The 23,719-nt window shown below is 45.8% G+C and overlaps 2 protein-coding genes across 19 annotated transcripts in view; one reads left to right on the top strand and one right to left on the bottom strand.

Annotated features, from left to right (window-relative positions):
• LOC125721544 (NLR family CARD domain-containing protein 3-like) overlaps nucleotides 1–4,770 on the top strand; it is a 38,253-nt gene extending 33,483 nt beyond the window's left edge. For 4 of the 5 annotated variants that reach the window (XM_048997488.1, XM_048997487.1, XM_048997486.1 and 1 more), the window contains 3 exons: nucleotides 3,359–3,532; nucleotides 3,695–3,868; nucleotides 4,312–4,770. In XM_048997488.1, the coding sequence (XP_048853445.1) occupies nucleotides 3,359–3,532; nucleotides 3,695–3,868; nucleotides 4,312–4,534 (571 nt within the window). In that variant the 3' untranslated portion in view covers nucleotides 4,535–4,770. Of the gene's footprint in view, nucleotides 1–2,756; nucleotides 3,087–3,358; nucleotides 3,533–3,694; nucleotides 3,869–4,311 lie in introns of those variants that run through there. The other variant, XM_048997490.1, reaches the window with a different exon arrangement.
• The window catches only part of LOC125721546 (interferon-induced protein 44-like), a 183,762-nt gene that overhangs the window by 84,194 nt on the left and 75,849 nt on the right, over nucleotides 1–23,719 (bottom strand). The gene's annotated exons all lie outside the window — the stretch shown is intronic.

Genomic DNA, 23,719 nt, shown 5'->3' with positions numbered 1-23,719 from the left:
TTCCACCAGGACACCATGGCTAAGAATCAAATCCAGGGTGTGGTTACAGGCATGAGTAGCCCGACTACATTCTGACAAACACCTACAGAGTTTAGGATAGCAGAAAACGTTGTTGTTAAAGGATCATTGTCATTCTCCATGTGAATATTAAAATCACGGCTTTTTCAGTAGTGACCACAAGGATTGTTGAAAAATCTGCAAACTCCAGGGACCAGGCGGTCTATACACAATAACAATGGTGATAGGATGTTAGGGATCAGGCAGTCTATACACAATAACAATATTGATTGGAGGTTAGGGACCAGGCAGTCTGTACACAATAACAATGGTGATTGGACGTTAGGGACCAGGCAGTCTATACACAATAACAATATTGATTGGAGGTTAGGGACCAGGCAGTCTGTACACAATAACAATGGTGATTGGACGTTAGGGACCAGGCGGTCTATACACAATAACAATGGTGATAGGATGTTAGGGATCAGGCAGTCTATACACAATAACAATGGCGATTGGACGTTAGGGACCAGGTGGTCTATACACAATAACCATGGTGATTGGACGTTAGGGACCAGGCAGTCTATACACAATAACAATGGTGATTAGAGGTTAGGGACCAGGTGGTCTATACACAATAACCATGGGGATTGGAGGTGAAGAACTACAAAGAGATGATCTCGCAAGACTAAGAAGAAGAATTTCAAATGTGCTAAAGCTATAAGCACTTTGCTCAGACACTCCCAGGTCAGACTGAAATATTGCAGCAGCACCAGCACCTTTGCCATCTGGTCGGGGGTTATGATGTAATCAGCTGGAGTAGATTCATTTAGTGCCATGAATTCATTTGGTTTAAGTCAGGTCTCTGTAAGGCAAAAGGACCAAGACTAAAATCAGTAATCATTTCATTCATCAGTAGTGCCTTAGGAGCCAGTGATCTTACATTCAAAAGTCAAAGTTTTAACATTGCATTACACCTATTATCTAATAATGGATTTGGTTTAATTATTATTAAGTTATTATGACATACACTAGGGTGGAATAGACCTCCATGATTAAATGTGCGGGGAACAGACACAGTCCCAGTAACATGAACCCTAGGTGACGACTCTAAGTGACTAGCAGGCCGATTATGCCGGTTTGCCTGCTGCCTGGACTTGGCTCTGGCTAGTCAGCGATTTGCCTGGAGACTATGAGCTATGATTTTGCACAGGAGATTGGCACCAGCCCACGAGGGGTGAATACCGTCCCTCTTCAAAATCCCAGACCTACCCCCACACATTTGCCAATTGTCTGTATAACCCACAGCATTTATCGGGCACCATTCCGACAGCCAGCGATGCAGCGACGATAATCTGCTATATATTTCATCAGCACGTCTAGCAGGGATGGGGCCAGAGCGCGTTACTGACACACACATCTTCTTCACAAGGCTGCACACCTCTGTGAAATTTGTCTATGTAACTATTGACTATGAATTGTAGAATCATGCACAGTCAATAGATAAAGCTCTACATTAATTTTATCGTTCATTTTTTTTAAGTTGTGAACAGAATGCGCAACCGTGTTGGGGTGCAACGTCGGTTCCCTGACTATGAAACTTGAAAGGGGGGGTGACCTATAATATATTTTGCCGAGCTCAGGGGTAGGAACGGACAACGGACAAGCTTGTAAAATTAATTAATAGTCAGGCCGAGTTTATTTAAAAACTATTAATGGTTCTTTATATTTTAAGAACTCTGGCTGGGATTCGTAGCTGGGTTATCAAGGCTGTCTGCAATTGTCTTACTTTGTACAGGAATTAACATTCGTAAGTGCTTGTCTTGTGTGACGCCCGCTCCGCCCGCTCCTCGTGTGTGCCACGTCCCCTAATTACCCACGTGTGATTCCCTGATTGTGCCCAGTCGTGTCTTGTTCTTTTCCGATTAGTTGCCTGTATTTAAGTCTCTGTTGTACACTAACCCGTTGTCTGTCATTGATGTTTGTGAGTGTCAGTACCCGTTTCTCGTCCTGCTTTGCTCTGCACTTAATAAATCCCCTGTTTACCCCGCATTCCGGCTGCCAAACTGATCCTTGCACGCTCGATCGCCCGTTCACCAGTACCGATCGTGACATCTTGTTCGTCCCTCCATATAAATTATGGGGTCTACTGTCATGTGCTGGCTGGGGAAAAATAATACCTGCTTTTGTTTCTAGTAGAATAGATTACTGTAATGCCCTCTTGTCTGGTCGGCCTAATAAATCTATTTCACATCTACAACGGACCCAGAATGTCGCTGGCGGAGTGTTAACACGCACCAGTCACAGGGATCACATCTACAATGGGCCAAGAATGCTGCTGCCGGAGTGTTAGCTTGAAACAGTCGCAGGGATCACATCTACAACGGCCCCAGAATGCCGCTGGCGGAGTGTTAACACGCACCAGGCACAGGGATCACATCTACAACGGGCACAGAATGCCGCTGGCGGAGTGTTAACACGCACCAGGCACAGGGATCACATCTACGACGGGCCCAGAATGCCGCTGGCGGAGTGTTAACACGCACCGGTCACAGGGATCACATCTACAACGGGCACAGAATGCCGCTGGCGGAGTGTTAACACGCACCAGGCACAGGGATCACATCTACGACGGGCCCAGAATGCCGCTGGCGGAGTGTTAACACGCACCGGTCACAGGGATCACATCTACAACGGGCCCAGAATGCCGCTGGCGGAGTGTTAACACGCACCAGTCACAGGGATCACATCTACAACAGGCCCAGAATGCCGCTGGCGGAGTGTTAACACGCACCAGTCACAGGGATCACATCTACAACGGGCCCAGAATGCCGCTGGCGGAGTGTTAACACACACCGGTCACAGGGATCACATCTACAACGGGCCCAGAATGCCGCTGGCGGAGTGTTAACACGCACCAGTCACAGGGATCACATCACACCTGCTCTCACATCCCTGCACTGGCTTCCTCTGGCTTCTAGGATTGCTTTTAAAGATCATTTGCTAATTTGTAAATATTTACGTGGTTTAGCTCTCTCCTGCCTCAGTAAAATAAAGTTACCTCCTCTTTTTGGCCAAGACTACCGCATCTGTGCATTGTTTCTACCCATCTGCACGCCTGGGTGTTTACATCCCCTTAACGAGGCAGGGGCCTGTCCCGCCCCTGCCTTTTTCACAGTGATCATATGACTGTAGCAGATTTTCAGGACGCATAGAACACTCTGCAGACTATAATTCATTTGAAATGTAAGCTCTGCTGCTAATTATATTGATTGAAAACAAATGGTTATTGTAATGCTTTGTATTTTACTAATGTGTAGGATGTGTATATGTCTGAGTCTTAAAGTGTTTTCTGTTTCAGGCTGAACAGCTGTGATCTCATAGATAAACACTGTGAAGTGCTGTCTTCAGCTCTAAGATCAAACTCTTCCCGCCTGAGAGAGCTGGACCTGAGTGACAATAACCTGAAGGATTCAGGAGTGAAGCTGCTCTCTGCTGCACTGGAGGATTTACACTGTAAACTGGAGATACTGAGGTCAGTATTACTGGGTATTCCACACTCTAAACTGGGGACACTGAGGTCGGTATTACTGGGTATTTCACACTATACGGAAGAGATACTGAGGTCTGTATTTATTTAATAATTGTAATGGTGAGGTGATATTATTTATTGTGGAGTTTCTGTCTTTCTCTGCAGGCTGTCAGGCTGTAGAGTCACAGAAGAAGGCTGTTCTTCCCTGGCTTCAGCTCTGAGGTTAAACCCCTCACACCTGAGAGAGCTGGACCTGAGCTACAATCACCCAAGAGACTCAGGAGTGAAGCTGCTCTCTGCTGTACTGGAGGATCCCAGCTGTAAACTGGAGAAGCTGCAGTGAGTACAGAATATGCATTTTACCCAAAAGTAACTGGACAGCAGGAAAACCCACAATGCCTTTCAGCAGTTACATAATAAACAAACAGAAACATCTTCTGTTTTCTTCTACTTCCTTATATCCCACAATCTTATCAGCCCTTGATCCATGTTAGAAATAATTAAGCAGTGAAGCAGGAAACATCCATTCAACCATATAATCCATGCAAAACATTTGTGTTCTTTAGCAAAGTTAACGGCACTGTTACAGTTAAACATGCTGACTTTAACGTGCTATGGACAAGAAATAATGGACACCAAACAGAATCGGGATGATTGTTAAAATAATTTTTTGTAATTTAATTGTTTTCTGAAAATCCATAATGTCATGGTCCCTATTCTCCTCATTTGAATACAGTGCTGCAGTGTAAAAAGTGGATTTAAAAGTGTTTAATTTTTTTAAGGGTTGGCTGGTGTGAACTCACAGAGAAATGCTGTGAGGCACTGGCTTCAGCTCTCAGATCAAACTCCTCACCCCTGAGAGAGCTGGACCTGAGTGACAATGACCTGCAGGACTCAGGAGTGAAGCTGCTCTCTGCTGGACTGGGGGATTCACACTGTAAACTGGAGATACTGAGGTCAGTATTACTGGGTATTCCACACTGTAAACTGGGGGTAGCGAGGTAAGTATTACTGGGTCACACTGTATGCTGGAGATACTAAGGTAGAAAATAACTAGTGATTTCAAAATAAAGCAGGAGTATCAAAGTCTACAGGTTGACTTAAAAAATAACATTAGACTCACTGAGTGGAATGTCGAAAGGAAGATTGCATTGGAGGCTAAGGATGACATTAAAAGTTTCTTCCAATATTTTAACTCCAAAAGAGCTCTAAAAGCTGAAATCACTCATCTGCAGGATAGTTAAGCGCCTTATAATTGAAAATGAAATTGATATAGTAAATGAGTTAAATGATTATTTTACACGGGTGTTCACAGTAGAGGACATTATTAACTTACCACCATTTAGTACAAATACAGTGTCGTATATAAACAATATACAGTCCCTCCACAATTATTGCCCCCCCCCCTGTAAAGATTTGTAAAAAGGGTTAGAAAAAAATCCACCTTTTGGCGAAGCAACTTCATCTCACACTGAAAAAATTAGGAAAATCCAACCTTTCATTGAAATAAATTTATTCAAAGAAAAACAAATCCTTCATCAAGAAATAATTATTTTCAAGAAAAACACATGTGCCACGATTATTGGCAGCCCTGCTTTTAATACTTTGTACAACCTCCCTTTGCCAGTATAACAGCACTGAGTCTCCTATAACATTTTATAAGGTTGGAGAATACAGAGCAGGGCATCTGAGACCATTCCTCTTTACAGAATCTCTCCAGATCACCTAGGGTTCTCGGCCCTCTCTTGTGCACTCTCCTCTTCAGCTCAGCCCACAGGTTTTCTGTGGGGTTCAGGTCAGGGGACTGAGGTGGCCATGGCAGAAGCTTGATTCTGCGGTCAGCTGACCATTTTAATGTTTATTTGGACATGTGCTTAGGATCACCGTCCTGCTGGAAGATCCAATGAAGGCCCAGTTTTTGTTTCCTGGCAGCAGCAGCCAAATTTTTATATAAAATGTCCTGGTATTTCATGGACCCCATAGTGCCATGTACCCTAACGAGGTTTCCAGGGTTTTTGGAGGAAAATCAGCTCCACAACATCACAGAACCTCCACCATATTATACAGTTGGGATAAGGTTCATTTCATTATAGCCATCCTTCTTTTTACGCTAAACCCACCTTGAATGTTTATTGCCAAAAAGCATTTTTGTTTCATCAGACAGTTGAATTTGATTCCAGTCAAACTTGTATAATATTTTGCAAACTCCTGGCACTAACATTTTAAGTAACTGACAGAAAAAGCTTCTTTCTGTCATAACTTTCAAAACGTCTGTTAGCATAAAGGGGGCGTCTGATGGTTTTTTGGAGACGTGGTAACCCCAAGATTTTACTTTGTCTGGTAATTGACTAACAGTCATCCTTGGGGATTTTTTGTCTCTCTTACGATCATCCTCACTGTATGTGGGGGCAAAATAAACTTGGGTCCTCTTTCAGGCAGGTTTCTAACAGTTCCAGTTGATGTCCACTTTTTAATTATTGCCCTAACAGTAGAAATGGGCATTTTAAGGCGAGTAGCTATTTTTTAATACCCATTCCCTGACTTATGAAGGTCAGCACACTTCTCCCTCATTTGGTCTGTGTGTCTCTTATCTTTCCCATGTTGATGGATGACTAAGGGAATTTGGCCTCTGTGTCTCCTCATGTTTGTACCCCAGTTACTCAGGAAGTCATGGATTACAGCTTGAAGGTTCCTATTCACTCCAATCAACTCAAAGATGTATAATTTACATGGGAAACATGCTTCAGTTACATTGTGTTCACTATAATTTGCAGGGCTGCCAATAATCGTGGCTCATTTGTTTTTGTTAAAAATAATTATTTCTTGATGAAGGATTTGATTTTTCTTCAAATAAATTGATTTTAAGTAAAGGTTGGATTTTTCTCATTTTTTCTGTGTGAGATGAAGCAACTTCACCAGAAGGTTGATTTTTTTCTTACCCCTTGTACAAAGGGGAGCCAATAATTGCAGAGGGCATGTATGTATAACTGAGGCTGATGTGGTACAAAGCCTGGCTAAGCTCAAAATAAATAAATCACAGGGTCCTGATGGCATCTTACCTATAGTTTTAAAATAGATGAGGGATATTATTAGCCAACCTTTAACTTTACTGTTTCCGAAATCCTTATTTGCACGTGTGGTACCTTATGATTGGAAGTATGCTAATATAACGTCCATATTCAAAAAAGGGGATAGATGTAATCCAGCAAACTATGGGCCAATTACTTTAACTTGCATAACTGGAAAAGTTATGGATACAAATAACCTGGATACAAATAACATTCTGAGGGGTAGCCAACCTGGATTTAGGAGAAGTAGATCCTGTTTAACTAATCTACTTGAGTTCTTTGAGGAAGCTACAAGAGAAATTGGTCACAAAATGTACTTAGATTTGCAGAAGGCCTTTGATGTTGTCCCCCTCAATCAGCTCTTGCTTAAGCTCAAAGCTGCAGGGAGCAGAAATATAAAGTACAGATTTTTTATGGGTTCCACTGAAATAAAGGTAACTAATTATGAGAAAGACCTCAGTGTGTATGTTGATGCTTCCATGTCCCACTCTCACCAGTGTGGGGAAGCAATTAAAAAGGCCAATAGGATGTTGGGTTACATCTCTAGGTGTGTGGAGTTTAAGTTAAATGAGGTTATGCTAAGATTATACAATTCCTTGGTAAGACCCCACCTAGAATATTGTTTTAATATGAAAGGGGGATATAGGGCTGTCGAAGGAACAATCAGGTTGGCTTTGGTCCGTTCAGAAATATTTCTTAAAATATACACAAAATTTTATTTTTATATATATTTATATATATTTCATAAGCATTGATAGGTAATCGGGGGCGGCATGGTGGTGCAGTGGTTAGCACTCTGCGTCACACCCTGGTTCGAGTCTCCGCCTGGGTCACATGTGTATGGAGTTTGCATATTCTCCCCATGTCGTCGTGGGGTTTCCTCTGGGTACTCCGGTTTCCCCCCACAGTCCAAAAACATGCTGAGGCTAATTGGACTTGCTAAATTGCCCATAGGAATGCGTGTGTGAGTGCATGGTGTGTGAGCGTGCCCTGCGATGGGCTGGCCCCCCATCCTAGGTTGTTCCCTGCCTCGTGCCCATTGTTTCCGGGATAGGCTCCGGACCCCCCGCGACCCAGTAGGATAAGTGGTTTGGAAAATGGATTGATGGATGGATGATAGGTAATCCCACTAATTAATAAAATGAAAAAGTAGCCACAAGCCATCTACACTCGGACATGCTATAATCACCCACCTTCACACACGGACTGGGGAGCCCAACACGTGATTCCTGACAAGTGCCGGGCGATGCGCGCTCTATCCCACAGCTGATCTCCGGTCAGTGCTGAGCTCTCCCCCTTCCTTCATACTAAATCTGGAGCGGTACGCATGCGGGCAGGGGGCGAGCTGGCCAGGGTCACCCCTCCCCTCAGGGACTTTATTCTCCAATTCCTGTCCAGGTGAGGCTGTTTGCACTTGCGGTTATGAAGCATTTTGGGCAAGGCTTTCCCTCTTCCCCTGGGAGAGAAAAGATAAGCCTCCCTTTCCGCTGGGAAAGGCAAGATAGGTGTTCTAGCTCTTTCTGTGAGAAACAAGTTATATAAGTGATCAGTGAAGAGACACGTTTGTGCAGTTCACCTGTGGCACAACAATAATGTGGGTGAATCACGGTGGACGATGTATTTGAATCCCGGGGTGTTTAGTCCAAACACGGTCAGAATCAATCCATACCTCAATCCCCTCATAGGTATGTCTGCTAGGTGGAGTTGAAGGTGCAGTATAATTTTGTTATAATAGACTTGCTTATAACGGAATATCGTCTATAACGGACGAGGTCCGCTGGCTGTGCGCCTTTAAGAAAATGCAGAAAAAGCATCGGATATAGCGGACTCACATATAATGGAATTTTGCTTATAACAGACAAACAGTTTGGTCCCGTTTGTCGTTTGTCTGCGGTAGGATACATGTGTATGAGAGTGTCTGTGACAGGGTACGCGTGTGTGAGAGTGTCTGCGGCAGGGTACGCGTGTGTGAGAGTGTCTGCGACAGGGTACGCATGAGTGAGAGTGTCTGCGACAGGGTACGCGTGTGTGAGAGTGTCTTCGGCAGGGTAAGTGTGTGTGAGAGTGTCTGCGGCAGGGTACGCGAGTGTGAGAGTGTCTGCGGCAGGGTACGCGTGCGTGTGTGAGAGTGTCTGTGGCAGGGTACATGTGTGTGAGAGTGTCTGCGGCAGGGTACGCGTGTGTGAGAGTGTCTGCGGCAGGGTACATGTGTGTGAGAGTGTCTGCGGCAGGGTACGCGTGTGTGAGAGTGTCTGTGACAGGGTACGTCTGTGTGAGAGTGTCTGCGGCATGGTACGCGTGTGTGAGAGTGTCTGTGGCAGGGTACGCGTGAGTGAGAGTGTCTGTGACAGGGTACGTCTGTGTGAGAGTGTCTGTGACAGGGTACGTGTGTGTGAGAGTGTCTGTGACAGGGTACGTCTGTGTGAGAGTGTCTGCGGCAGGCAGACCTGTATTGGATGCCCGTGGTCTTCGGGCCCTCAGACGACTCTACATCACTCATCGGCATGATTGTGTCAATGACATTACTAAATGGGCCCAGGAATACTTCCAGAAAGCACAGTCGGTAAACACAATCCGCCGTGCCATCTGCAGATGCCAGCTAAAGCTCTATCACGCAAAAAGGAAGCCATATCTGAACATGGTCCAGAAGCTCCGTCGTGTCCTGTGGGCCAAGACTCATTTGAAATGGACTGTTTCAAAGTGGGAAAGTGTTCTGTGGTCAGACGAGTCCAAATGTGACATTCTTGTTGGTAATGAAGGGCGCCGTGTCCTCCGGGCTAAAGAGGAGGGAGACCTTCCAGCGTGTTATCAGCGTTCAGTTCAGAAGCCAGCATCTCTGATGGTATGGGGGTGCATAAGTGCATACGGTATGGGCAGCTTGCGTGTTTTGGAAGGAACTATGAATGCTGAATGTCATATAAAGGTTTTAGAGCAACATATGCTCCCCTCCAGAGGACGTCTGTTTCAGGGACGGCCTTGTGTATTTCAACAGGATAATGCAAAACCACATACTGCAGATATTACAACAGCATGTCTTCGTCAGAGAAGAGTCCGGGTGCTGAATTGGCCTGTCTCAGTCCAGATCTTTCACCTATAACATATATAACACAGAACATAATTACCTGTGACACCCATAGTGCACTGTGAGCAGGTATACAGGCCCACAGAGCATGCAGCAGTGGAGATTTCTTTAAGACTGCAAGGGAAGCTCAGCTTCCCCTATAATGTCACAAAATGAATGGTCAAATTATGTACTATTGTATTAACATTTTATTGACTAAAAATGCGTTAGAAAACGTTCATCTCAAAGACGAGTTCGTTCAGAATCAGTAAGATATAGCAGGTCGGCTGACTTGATTTTCTTCTCATACATTCCCGTAGCGTCACAGTGCATTAACCCGTTGAAGCCCAGCGTCCATTGACTTCAATGCGGCTGCTTTGAACGTTTTTTTTCAGTGCTTTGAAACTAGACGGTCATTGGATAAACGCTGCGATTATGTCCCGCCCACGGACGCTCAGCGTCTCTGGGGGTGAATGAGGAGAAAATGAGGAGTGGGCTGGCCTGGACTCCGAGCTTCTGCGTGATGATTGGAGGGTCTGTCGAAAGATTGCATCTCCTTTTGACTGACAGCGATTTTGTACTATAAGGAATCGCTGAAGCTATTCGCGCTCAGTCCCATCGCGGATTTCTCAAGTTCAGTCGAAATAAAAACTGCTGCAACCTATTTCTTTATATTTGCTTGGCGAAATTGCTTGATTTTCATCATACATTTCACACAATTATACACCACATTCCTTGTTTCACTTTTACAGAGTTTAATATTTTTTTTAGATCGTTCATTCATTCATTCATGTAGTAGGCTTAGGCTAGGCTAGCGTCGTGGGTGAAACTGCACACGATGGCAGACAGTGCTAATATTGTCGACCTGATTTTGGCGAAGCCATTTGAAAGTGTTCCTTACGAGGAAAAACTTAGAATTAAACAGCAGGGCAGATCAACACCTAAGATTGATTTAGTGCAAAAGATAGGGAAAAATAACAGGTCTTTTCAGCTCTGTCATGCCCGGCTCGTCCGCTCCTCGTGTGTGCCACGCCCCCAGATTACCCACGTGTATTTCCCTGATCGTCTCCAGCTTCGTCTACTTACTTTGATTAGTCTTTGTGTATTTAAGTCCTGGTCTCCCCGGTTTTCCTTGTCCGTCATTGATGTCAGTCAGCATGAGATGTTTCCTGTTCCTGTCACGTTTAATAAATCCCTGTTCACCCTGCTTACGCCTGCTCGCCTGCTTACTGCCCGCTCGCCTGCCAGCGCATTCGCCCACTTCCCGGACGATCGTGAAAAGCTCTCCTGGTATGACAAAGTTAGCTGGCTGACTGGAAGTGCTGTGACAAATAAAATGTACTGCTGGTCATGCCTCTTGATGAAACCATCTCACGGATGTGTTGTTTGGTCAAAGGTGGGGTTTGGCGATCTGTCTAACTTTGACAGGGCATATAAAAGACATGAAAAGAGCAATGAACATGTGAGTGCATGTGCAAGATTAAGTTGCATGGGAAGGATCAGGGTTGAGCATGCAATAAATGAAGGTGCTCGCATTCAAGTGGCTAAACATAATGAAACAGTCAAACAAAACAGGGCCTTCCTAAACCGCCTTATTGATGTGACATCCTTGCTAGGCCGACAGGAGCTGTCATTTAGGGGATATTGATGAGAGTAGTGAATCATCCAACAAGGGGAATTACAGGGAGTTCACAGAAACATTAGCTAAATATGACTCTGTCCTGTCCACACAATTCGAGTCCTCAACTGTGTTTTCTGGTATGTCCCATACTATTCAAAATGACTTGATCTCTGCTCTTGCAGCCACCATTTCTGATCAGATCAGAGATGAAATTCAGGATGCTCCCTTTTTTGGATGGCAGGTGGATGAAACAACTGATATATCCTGCCGTGCCCAACTCTCTGTCATTGTTCGCTATGTGGATAGTGCAGGTAAAATTCAGGAGCGCTTTATTGGATTTTTTGATGTTTCTGGGGGGCGAGATGCCAAGTCCGTTTTTGAAATATTAAATGAGAACATGCAGGGCTACAATTTTAAGGATAAGCTTGTGGCACAGACCTTTGATGGGGCTGCTGTCATGGCTTCAGATCTCAATGGTCTGCAGGCCAAAGTAAAAGCAATAGCCCCCAGTGCAATGTTTGTGCATTGCTATGCACACAGACTGAATCTGGTGCTGTCACAGGGGGCTAAATGCTTGCCTGAGTGCAGAATCTTTTTTGCATCACTCTCTGGATTTGCCACATTTTTCTCAAAATCCACAAAGAGGACATCTTTTCTGGAGTTGGATGTTCTTTACTGCAAGAAAAGAATTGAATCTCTTCTTGCATTTGTCAAAGAGAAGAGGTCAGAGGGGGCTTTCCAAGCCGTTTATGCCAAAACAGCAGATCTCACATCAGACCCACGAGATGAGCCCATGAGAAAGCGCTGTCTGACCCAATTACAGGATCCCCAAGAGCGATACAGAAATCTGTACATGGCCATCCTTGATAACATCTTGGAGCAGATTCCTCGAAGTTTTTCAAATTTGGAAAGCATGCTCTTCTTAGAATTAGCCAATCCAGAGAAATTTGATGACATGAGACAAGTATTTCCAGAGAAGGCCTTCCAAAGTGTCCTGAAAAGTTATGGCCATCACTTTGATTCAGGGAGACTGAGGTCAGAACTTCAAGTCTGTATTCAGATCAGGACTTGCAGGGTAACAGGGGAAAGCTGTGTGATTACTTGGTGTTCCTTAAAGACATGGAGTTGGACAGTGCAATGCCTCAGCTTTACAAACTGTTCTCATTAGTGGCAACAATTGGAGCTACATCTGCAGGTGTAGAAAGGAGCTTCTCCGGTTTAAAGCGGCTCAAGTCCTACACCCGAAACACAATGGGCCAAGGCCGTTTAAGCAGCCTAGCTCTGCTGGCCATTGAGAGGACACTGGTCAAGTCACTGGAAAAGACGCCTAGTTGGTACGACAGGGTCACAGACCATTTTCTTGAAAAGGAACGTAGGGCAGAATTTACTTTTAAATAAATAGACAATTTTATGATGTAGGCCGAAAATAAGCTTCCCCTATTTGACAGACCAGTAGCCGCCACTGGCATGCAGATAATTACCTGTGACACCCATTGTACACTGTGAACAGGTATACAGGCCAACAGAGCATGCAGATAATTACCTGTGACACCCATGGTGCACTGTGAGCAGGTATACAGGCCAACAGAGCATGCAGATAATTACCTGTGACACCCATGGTGCACTGTGAGCAAGTATAGAGCCCAACAGAGCATGCAGATAATTACCTGTGACACCCATGGTGCACTGTGAACAGGTATACAGGCCAACAGAGCATGCAGATAATTACCTGTGACACCCATGGTGCACTGTGAGCAGGTATAGAGCCCAACAGAGCATGCAGATAATTATCTGTGACACCCATTGTACATTGTGAGCAGGTATACAAGCCCACAGAACATGCAGATAATTACCTGTGACACCCATTGTACACTGTGAACAGGTATACAGGCCAACAGAGCATGCAGATAATTATCTGTGACACCCATTGTACACTGTGAGCAGGTATAGAGCCCAACAGAGCATGCAGATAATTATCTGTGACACCCTTTGTACACTGTGAGCAGGAATACAGGCCCACAGAGCATGCAGATAATTATCTGTGACACCCATGGTGCACTGTGAGCAGGTATACAGGCCAACAGAGCATGCAGATAATTATCTGTGACACCCTTTGTACACTGTGAGCAGGTATACAGGCCAACAGAGCATGCAGATAATTACCTGTGACACCCATGGTGCACTGTGAGCAGGTATACAGGCCAACAGAGCATGCAGATAATTATCTGTGACACCCATTGTACACTGTGAGCAGGTATACAAGCCCACAGAGCATGCAGATAATTACCTGTGATACCCATTGTACACTGTGAACAGGTATACAGGCCAACAGAGCATGCAGATAATTATCTGTGACACCCATGGTGCACTGTGAGCAGGTATACAAGCCCACAGAGCATGCAGATAATTATCTGTGACACCCATTGTACACTGTGAACAGGTATACAGGCCAACAGAGCATGCAGATAATTATCTGTGACACCCATGGTGCACTGTGAGCAGGTATACAAGCCCACAGAGCATGCAGATAATTATCTGTGACACCCATGGTGCACTGTGAGCAGGTATAGAGCCCAACAGAGCATGCAGATAATTATCTGTGACACCCTTTGTACACTGTGAGCAGGTATACAGGCCCACAGAGCATGCAGATAATTATCTGTGACACCCATGGTGCACTGTGAGCAGGTACACAAGCCCACAGAGCATGCAGATAATTATCTGTGACACCCATGGTGCACTGTGAGCAGGTATAGAGCCCAACAGAGCATGCAGATAATTATCTGTGACACCCTTTGTACACTGTGAGCAGGTATACAGGCCCACAGAGCATGCAGATAATTATCTGTGACACCCATGGTGCACTGTGAGCAGGTATACAGGCCAACAGAGCATGCAGATAATTATCTGTGACACCCATTGTACACTGTGAGCAGGTATACAGGCCCGTAGAGCATGCAGATAATTATCTGTGACACCCATGGTGCACTGTGAGCAGGTATACAGGCCCACAGAACATGCAGATAATTATCTGTGACACCCTTTGTACACTGTGAGCAGGTGTACAGGCCCACAGAGCATGCAGATAATTATCTGTGACACCCATGGTGCACTGTGAGCAGGTATACAGCCCCACAGAACATGCAGATAATTATCTGTGACATCCATGGTGCACTGTGAACAGGTATACAGGCCCACAGAGCATGCAGATAATTATCTGTGACACCCATGGTGCACTGTGAACAAGTATACAGGCCAACAGAGCATGCAGATAATTATCTGTGACACCCATGGTGCACTGTGAGCAGGTATACAGGCCCACATAGCATGCAGATAATTATCTGTGACACCCATGGTGCACTGTGAGTAGGTATACAGGCCAACAGAGCATGCAGATAATTATCTGTGACACCCTTTGTACACTGTAAGCAGGTATACAGGCCAACAGAGCATGCAGATAATTATCTGTGACACCCATTGTGCACTGTGAGCAGGTATACAGGACAACAGAGCATGCAGATAATTATCTGTGACACCCATTGTGCACTGTGAACAGGTATACAGGCCAATAGAGCATGCAGATGATTATCTGTGACACCCTTTGTACACTGTGAGCAGGTGTACAGGCCCACAGAGCATGCAGATAATTATCTGTGACACCCATGGTGCACTGTGAGCAGGTATACAAGCCCACAGAGCATGCAGATAATTATCTGTGACACCCATGGTGCACTGTGAGCAGGTATAGAGCCCAACAGAGCATGCAGATAATTATCTGTGACACCCTTTGTACACTGTGAGCAGGTATACAGGCCCACAGAGCATGCAGATAATTATTTGTGACACCCATGGTGCACTGTGAGCAGGTACACAAGCCCACAGAGCATGCAGATAATTATCTGTGACACCCATGGTGCACTGTGAGCAGGTATAGAGCCCAACAGAGCATGCAGATAATTATCTGTGACACCCTTTGTACACTGTGAGCAGGTATACAGGCCCACAGAGCATGCAGATAATTATCTGTGACACCCATGGTGCACTGTGAGCAGGTATACAGGCCAACAGAGCATGCAGATAATTATCTGTGACACCCATTGTACACTGTGAGCAGGTATACAGGCCCGTAGAGCATGCAGATAATTATCTGTGACACCCATGGTGCACTGTGAGCAGGTATACAGGCCCACAGAACATGCAGATAATTATCTGTGACACCCTTTGTACACTGTGAGCAGGTGTACAGGCCCACAGAGCATGCAGATAATTATCTGTGACACCCATGGTGCACTGTGAGCAGGTATACAGCCCCACAGAACATGCAGATAATTATCTGTGACATCCATGGTGCACTGTGAACAGGTATACAGGCCCACAGAGCATGCAGATAATTATCTGTGACACCCATGGTGCACTGTGAACAAGTATACAGGCCAACAGAGCATGCAGATAATTATCTGTGACACCCATGGTGCACTGTGAGCAGGTATACAGGCCCACATAGCATGCAGATAATTATCTGTGACACCCATGGTGCACTGTGAGTAGGTATACAGGCCAACAGAGCATGCAGATAATTATCTGTGACACCCTTTGTACACTGTAAGCAGGTATACAGGCCAACAGAGCATGCAGATAATTATCTGTGACACCCATTGTGCACTGTGAGCAGGTATACAGGACAACAGAGCATGCAGATAATTATCTGTGACACCCATTGTGCACTGTGAACAGGTATACAGGCCAACAGAGCATGCAGATAATTATCTGTGACACCCTTTGTACACTGTGAGCAGGTGTACAGGCCCACAGAGCATGCAGATAATTATCTGTGACACCCATGGTGCACTGTGAGCAGGTATACAGGCCCACAGAACATGCAGATAATTATCTGTGACACCCATGGTGCACTGTGAACAGGTATACAGGCCCACAGAGCATGCAGATAATTATCTGTGACACCCATGGTGCACTGTGAGCAGGTATACAGGCCCACATAGCATGCAGATAATTATCTGTGACACCCATGGTGCACTGTGAGCAGGTATACAGGCCAACAGAGCATGCAGATAATTCTCTGTGACACCCTTTGTACACTGTGAGCAGGTATACAGGCCAACAGAGCATGCAGATAATTATCTGTGACACGCATTGTGCACTGTGAGCAGGTATACAGGACAACAGAGCATGCAGATAATTACCTGTGACACCCATGGTGCACTGTGAGCAGGTATACAGGCCAACAGAGCATGCAGATAATTACCTGTGACACCCATGGTGCACTGTGAGCAGGTATAGAGCCCAACAGAGCATGCAGATAGTTATCTGTGACACCCTTTGTACACTGTGAGCAGGTATACAGGCCCACAGAGCATTCAGATAATTATCTGTAACACCCATGGTGCACTGTCAGCAGGTATACAGGCCAACAGAGCATGCAGATAATTATCTGTGACACCCATTGTACACTGTGAGCAGGTATACAGGCCCGTAGAACATGCAGATAATTATCTGTGACACCCATGGTGCACTGTGAGCAGGTATACAGGCCAACAGAGCATGCAGATAATTATCTGTGACACCCATTGTACACTGTGAGCAGGTATACAGGCCCACAGAGCATGCAGATAATTATCTGTGACACCCATTGTACACTGTGAGCAGGTATACAGGCCCTCAGAGCATGCAGATAATTACCTGTGACACCCATTGTACACTGTGAGCAGGTGTACAGGCCCACAGAGCATGCAGATAATTATCTGTGACACCCATGGTGCACTGTGAGCAGGTATACAGGCCCACAGAACATGCAGATAATTATCTGTGACACCCTTTGTACACTGTGAGCAGGTGTACAGGCCCACAGAGCATGCAGATAATTATCTGTGACACCCATTGTGCACTGTGAGCAGGTATACAGGCCAACAGAGCATGCAGCTAATTATCTGTGACACCCATGGTGCACTGTGAACAGGTATACAGGCCCACAGAGCATGCAGATAATTATCTGTAACACCCATGGTGCACTGTGAGCAGGTATACAGGCCCACATAGCATGCAGATAATTATCTGTGACACCCATGGTGCACTGTGAGCAGGTATACAGGCCCACAGAACATGCAGATAATTATCTGTGACACCCTTTGTACACTGTGAGCAGGTGTACAGGCCCACAGAGCATGCAGATAATTATCTGTGACACCCATGGTGCACTGTGAGCAGGTATACAGCCCCACAGAACATGCAGATAATTATCTGTGACATCCATGGTGCACTGTGAACAGGTATACAGGCCCACAGAGCATGCAGATAATTATCTGTGACACCCATGGTGCACTGTGAACAAGTATACAGGCCAACAGAGCATGCAGATAATTATCTGTGACACCCATGGTGCACTGTGAGCAGGTATACAGGCCCACATAGCATGCAGATAATTATCTGTGACACCCATGGTGCACTGTGAGTAGGTATACAGGCCAACAGAGCATGCAGATAATTATCTGTGACACCCTTTGTACACTGTAAGCAGGTATACAGGCCAACAGAGCATGCAGATAATTATCTGTGACACCCATTGTGCACTGTGAGCAGGTATACAGGACAACAGAGCATGCAGATAATTATCTGTGACACCCATTGTGCACTGTGAACAGGTATACAGGCCAACAGAGCATGCAGATAATTATCTGTGACACCCATGGTGCACTGTGAACAAGTATACAGGCCAACAGAGCATGCAGATAATTATCTGTGACACCCATGGTGCACTGTGAGCAGGTATACAGGCCCACATAGCATGCAGATAATTATCTGTGACACCCATGGTGCACTGTGAGTAGGTATACAGGCCAACAGAGCATGCAGATAATTATCTGTGACACCCTTTGTACACTGTAAGCAGGTATACAGGCCAACAGAGCATGCAGATAATTATCTGTGACACCCATTGTGCACTGTGAGCAGGTATACAGGACAACAGAGCATGCAGATAATTATCTGTGACACCCATTGTGCACTGTGAACAGGTATACAGGCCAACAGAGCATGCAGATAATTATCTGTGACACCCTTTGTACACTGTGAGCAGGTGTACAGGCCCACAGAGCATGCAGATAATTATCTGTGACACCCATGGTGCACTGTGAGCAGGTATACAGGCCCACAGAACATGCAGATAATTATCTGTGACACCCATGGTGCACTGTGAACAGGTATACAGGCCCACAGAGCATGCAGATAATTATCTGTGACACCCATGGTGCACTGTGAGCAGGTATACAGGCCCACATAGCATGCAGATAATTATCTGTGACACCCATGGTGCACTGTGAGCAGGTATACAGGCCAACAGAGCATGCAGATAATTCTCTGTGACACCCTTTGTACACTGTGAGCAGGTATACAGGCCAACAGAGCATGCAGATAATTATCTGTGACACGCATTGTGCACTGTGAGCAGGTATACAGGACAACAGAGCATGCAGATAATTACCTGTGACACCCATGGTGCACTGTGAGCAGGTATACAGGCCAACAGAGCATGCAGATAATTACCTGTGACACCCATGGTGCACTGTGAGCAGGTATAGAGCCCAACAGAGCATGCAGATAGTTATCTGTGACACCCTTTGTACACTGTGAGCAGGTATACAGGCCCACAGAGCATTCAGATAATTATCTGTAACACCCATGGTGCACTGTCAGCAGGTATACAGGCCAACAGAGCATGCAGAAAATTATCTGTGACACCCATTGTACACTGTGAGCAGGTATACAGGCCCGTAGAACATGCAGATAATTATCTGTGACACCCATGGTGCACTGTGAGCAGGTATACAGGCCAACAGAGCATGCAGATAATTATCTGTGACACCCATTGTACACTGTGAGCAGGTATACAGGCCCACAGAGCATGCAGATAATTATCTGTGACACCCATTGTACACTGTGAGCAGGTATACAGGCCCTCAGAGCATGCAGATAATTACCTGTGACACCCATTGTACACTGTGAGCAGGTGTACAGGCCCACAGAGCATGCAGATAATTATCTGTGACACCCATGGTGCACTGTGAGCAGGTATACAGGCCCACAGAACATGCAGATAATTATCTGTGACACCCTTTGTACACTGTGAGCAGGTGTACAGGCCCACAGAGCATGCAGATAATTATCTGTGACACCCATTGTGCACTGTGAGCAGGTATACAGGCCAACAGAGCATGCAGCTAATTATCTGTGACACCCATGGTGCACTGTGAACAGGTATACAGGCCAACAGAGCATGCAGATAATTATCTGTGACACCCATGGTGCACTGTGAGCAGGTATACAGGCCCACATAGCATGCAGATAATTATCTGTGACACCCATGGTGCACTGTGAGTAGGTATACAGGCCAACAGAGCATGCAGATAATTATCTGTGACACCCTTTGTACACTGTAAGCAGGTATACAGGCCAACAGAGCATGCAGATAATTATCTGTGACACCCATTGTGCACTGTGAGCAGGTATACAGGACAACAGAGCATGCAGATAATTATCTGTGACACCCATTGTGCACTGTGAACAGGTATACAGGCCAATAGAGCATGCAGATGATTATCTGTGACACCCTTTGTACACTGTGAGCAGGTGTACAGGCCCACAGAGCATGCAGATAATTATCTGTGACACCCATGGTGCACTGTGAGCAGGTATACAAGCCCACAGAGCATGCAGATAATTATCTGTGACACCCATGGTGCACTGTGAGCAGGTATAGAGCCCAACAGAGCATGCAGATAATTATCTGTGACACCCTTTGTACACTGTGAGCAGGTATACAGGCCCACAGAGCATGCAGATAATTATTTGTGACACCCATGGTGCACTGTGAGCAGGTACACAAGCCCACAGAGCATGCAGATAATTATCTGTGACACCCATGGTGCACTGTGAGCAGGTATAGAGCCCAACAGAGCATGCAGATAATTATCTGTGACACCCTTTGTACACTGTGAGCAGGTATACAGGCCCACAGAGCATGCAGATAATTATCTGTGACACCCATGGTGCACTGTGAGCAGGTATACAGGCCAACAGAGCATGCAGATAATTATCTGTGACACCCATTGTACACTGTGAGCAGGTATACAGGCCCGTAGAGCATGCAGATAATTATCTGTGACACCCATGGTGCACTGTGAGCAGGTATACAGGCCCACAGAACATGCAGATAATTATCTGTGACACCCTTTGTACACTGTGAGCAGGTGTACAGGCCCACAGAGCATGCAGATAATTATCTGTGACACCCATGGTGCACTGTGAGCAGGTATACAGCCCCACAGAACATGCAGATAATTATCTGTGACATCCATGGTGCACTGTGAACAGGTATACAGGCCCACAGAGCATGCAGATAATTATCTGTGACACCCATGGTGCACTGTGAACAAGTATACAGGCCAACAGAGCATGCAGATAATTATCTGTGACACCCATGGTGCACTGTGAGCAGGTATACAGGCCCACATAGCATGCAGATAATTATCTGTGACACCCATGGTGCACTGTGAGTAGGTATACAGGCCAACAGAGCATGCAGATAATTATCTGTGACACCCTTTGTACACTGTAAGCAGGTATACAGGCCAACAGAGCATGCAGATAATTATCTGTGACACCCATTGTGCACTGTGAGCAGGTATACAGGACAACAGAGCATGCAGATAATTATCTGTGACACCCATTGTGCACTGTGAACAGGTATACAGGCCAACAGAGCATGCAGATAATTATCTGTGACACCCTTTGTACACTGTGAGCAGGTGTACAGGCCCACAGAGCATGCAGATAATTATCTGTGACACCCATGGTGCACTGTGAGCAGGTATACAGGCCCACAGAACATGCAGATAATTATCTGTGACACCCATGGTGCACTGTGAACAGGTATACAGGCCCACAGAGCATGCAGATAATTATCTGTGACACCCATGGTGCACTGTGAGCAGGTATACAGGCCCACATAGCATGCAGATAATTATCTGTGACACCCATGGTGCACTGTGAGCAGGTATACAGGCCAACAGAGCATGCAGATAATTCTCTGTGACACCCTTTGTACACTGTGAGCAGGTATACAGGCCAACAGAGCATGCAGATAATTATCTGTGACACGCATTGTGCACTGTGAGCAGGTATACAGGACAACAGAGCATGCAGATAATTACCTGTGACACCCATGGTGCACTGTGAGCAGGTATACAGGCCAACAGAGCATGCAGATAATTACCTGTGACACCCATGGTGCACTGTGAGCAGGTATAGAGCCCAACAGAGCATGCAGATAGTTATCTGTGACACCCTTTGTACACTGTGAGCAGGTATACAGGCCCACAGAGCATTCAGATAATTATCTGTAACACCCATGGTGCACTGTCAGCAGGTATACAGGCCAACAGAGCATGCAGATAATTATCTGTGACACCCATTGTACACTGTGAGCAGGTATACAGGCCCGTAGAACATGCAGATAATTATCTGTGACACCCATGGTGCACTGTGAGCAGGTATACAGGCCAACAGAGCATGCAGATAATTATCTGTGACACCCATTGTACACTGTGAGCAGGTATACAGGCCCACAGAGCATGCAGATAATTATCTGTGACACCCATTGTACACTGTGAGCAGGTATACAGGCCCTCAGAGCATGCAGATAATTACCTGTGACACCCATTGTACACTGTGAGCAGGTGTACAGGCCCACAGAGCATGCAGATAATTATCTGTGACACCCATGGTGCACTGTGAGCAGGTATACAGGCCCACAGAACATGCAGATAATTATCTGTGACACCCTTTGTACACTGTGAGCAGGTGTACAGGCCCACAGAGCATGCAGATAATTATCTGTGACACCCATTGTGCACTGTGAGCAGGTATACAGGCCAACAGAGCATGCAGCTAATTATCTGTGACACCCATGGTGCACTGTGAACAGGTATACAGGCCCACAGAGCATGCAGATAATTATCTGTAACACCCATGGTGCACTGTGAGCAGGTATACAGGCCCACATAGCATGCAGATAATTATCTGTGACACCCATGGTGCACTGTGAGCAGGTATACAGGCCCACAGAACATGCAGATAATTATCTGTGACACCCTTTGTACACTGTGAGCAGGTGTACAGGCCCACAGAGCATGCAGATAATTATCTGTGACACCCATGGTGCACTGTGAGCAGGTATACAGCCCCACAGAACATGCAGATAATTATCTGTGACATCCATGGTGCACTGTGAACAGGTATACAGGCCCACAGAGCATGCAGATAATTATCTGTGACACCCATGGTGCACTGTGAACAAGTATACAGGCCAACAGAGCATGCAGATAATTATCTGTGACACCCATGGTGCACTGTGAGCAGGTATACAGGCCCACATAGCATGCAGATAATTATCTGTGACACCCATGGTGCACTGTGAGTAGGTATACAGGCCAACAGAGCATGCAGATAATTATCTGTGACACCCTTTGTACACTGTAAGCAGGTATACAGGCCAACAGAGCATGCAGATAATTATCTGTGACACCCATTGTGCACTGTGAGCAGGTATACAGGACAACAGAGCATGCAGATAATTATCTGTGACACCCATTGTGCACTGTGAACAGGTATACAGGCCAACAGAGCATGCAGATAATTATCTGTGACACCCATGGTGCACTGTGAACAAGTATACAGGCCAACAGAGCATGCAGATAATTATCTGTGACACCCATGGTGCACTGTGAGCAGGTATACAGGCCCACATAGCATGCAGATAATTATCTGTGACACCCATGGTGCACTGTGAGTAGGTATACAGGCCAACAGAGCATGCAGATAATTATCTGTGACACCCTTTGTACACTGTAAGCAGGTATACAGGCCAACAGAGCATGCAGATAATTATCTGTGACACCCATTGTGCACTGTGAGCAGGTATACAGGACAACAGAGCATGCAGATAATTATCTGTGACACCCATTGTGCACTGTGAACAGGTATACAGGCCAACAGAGCATGCAGATAATTATCTGTGACACCCTTTGTACACTGTGAGCAGGTGTACAGGCCCACAGAGCATGCAGATAATTATCTGTGACACCCATGGTGCACTGTGAGCAGGTATACAGGCCCACAGAACATGCAGATAATTATCTGTGACACCCATGGTGCACTGTGAACAGGTATACAGGCCCACAGAGCATGCAGATAATTATCTGTGACACCCATGGTGCACTGTGAGCAGGTATACAGGCCCACATAGCATGCAGATAATTATCTGTGACACCCATGGTGCACTGTGAGCAGGTATACAGGCCAACAGAGCATGCAGATAATTCTCTGTGACACCCTTTGTACACTGTGAGCAGGTATACAGGCCAACAGAG

Source organism: Brienomyrus brachyistius, unplaced genomic scaffold (assembly GCF_023856365.1).
Source record: "Brienomyrus brachyistius isolate T26 unplaced genomic scaffold, BBRACH_0.4 scaffold34, whole genome shotgun sequence".
Classification (NCBI taxonomy): Eukaryota; Metazoa; Chordata; class Actinopteri; order Osteoglossiformes; family Mormyridae; genus Brienomyrus; species Brienomyrus brachyistius.
Note: the sequence above shows the minus strand (reverse complement) of the source record. Positions and strands in the feature narration are given on the sequence as shown.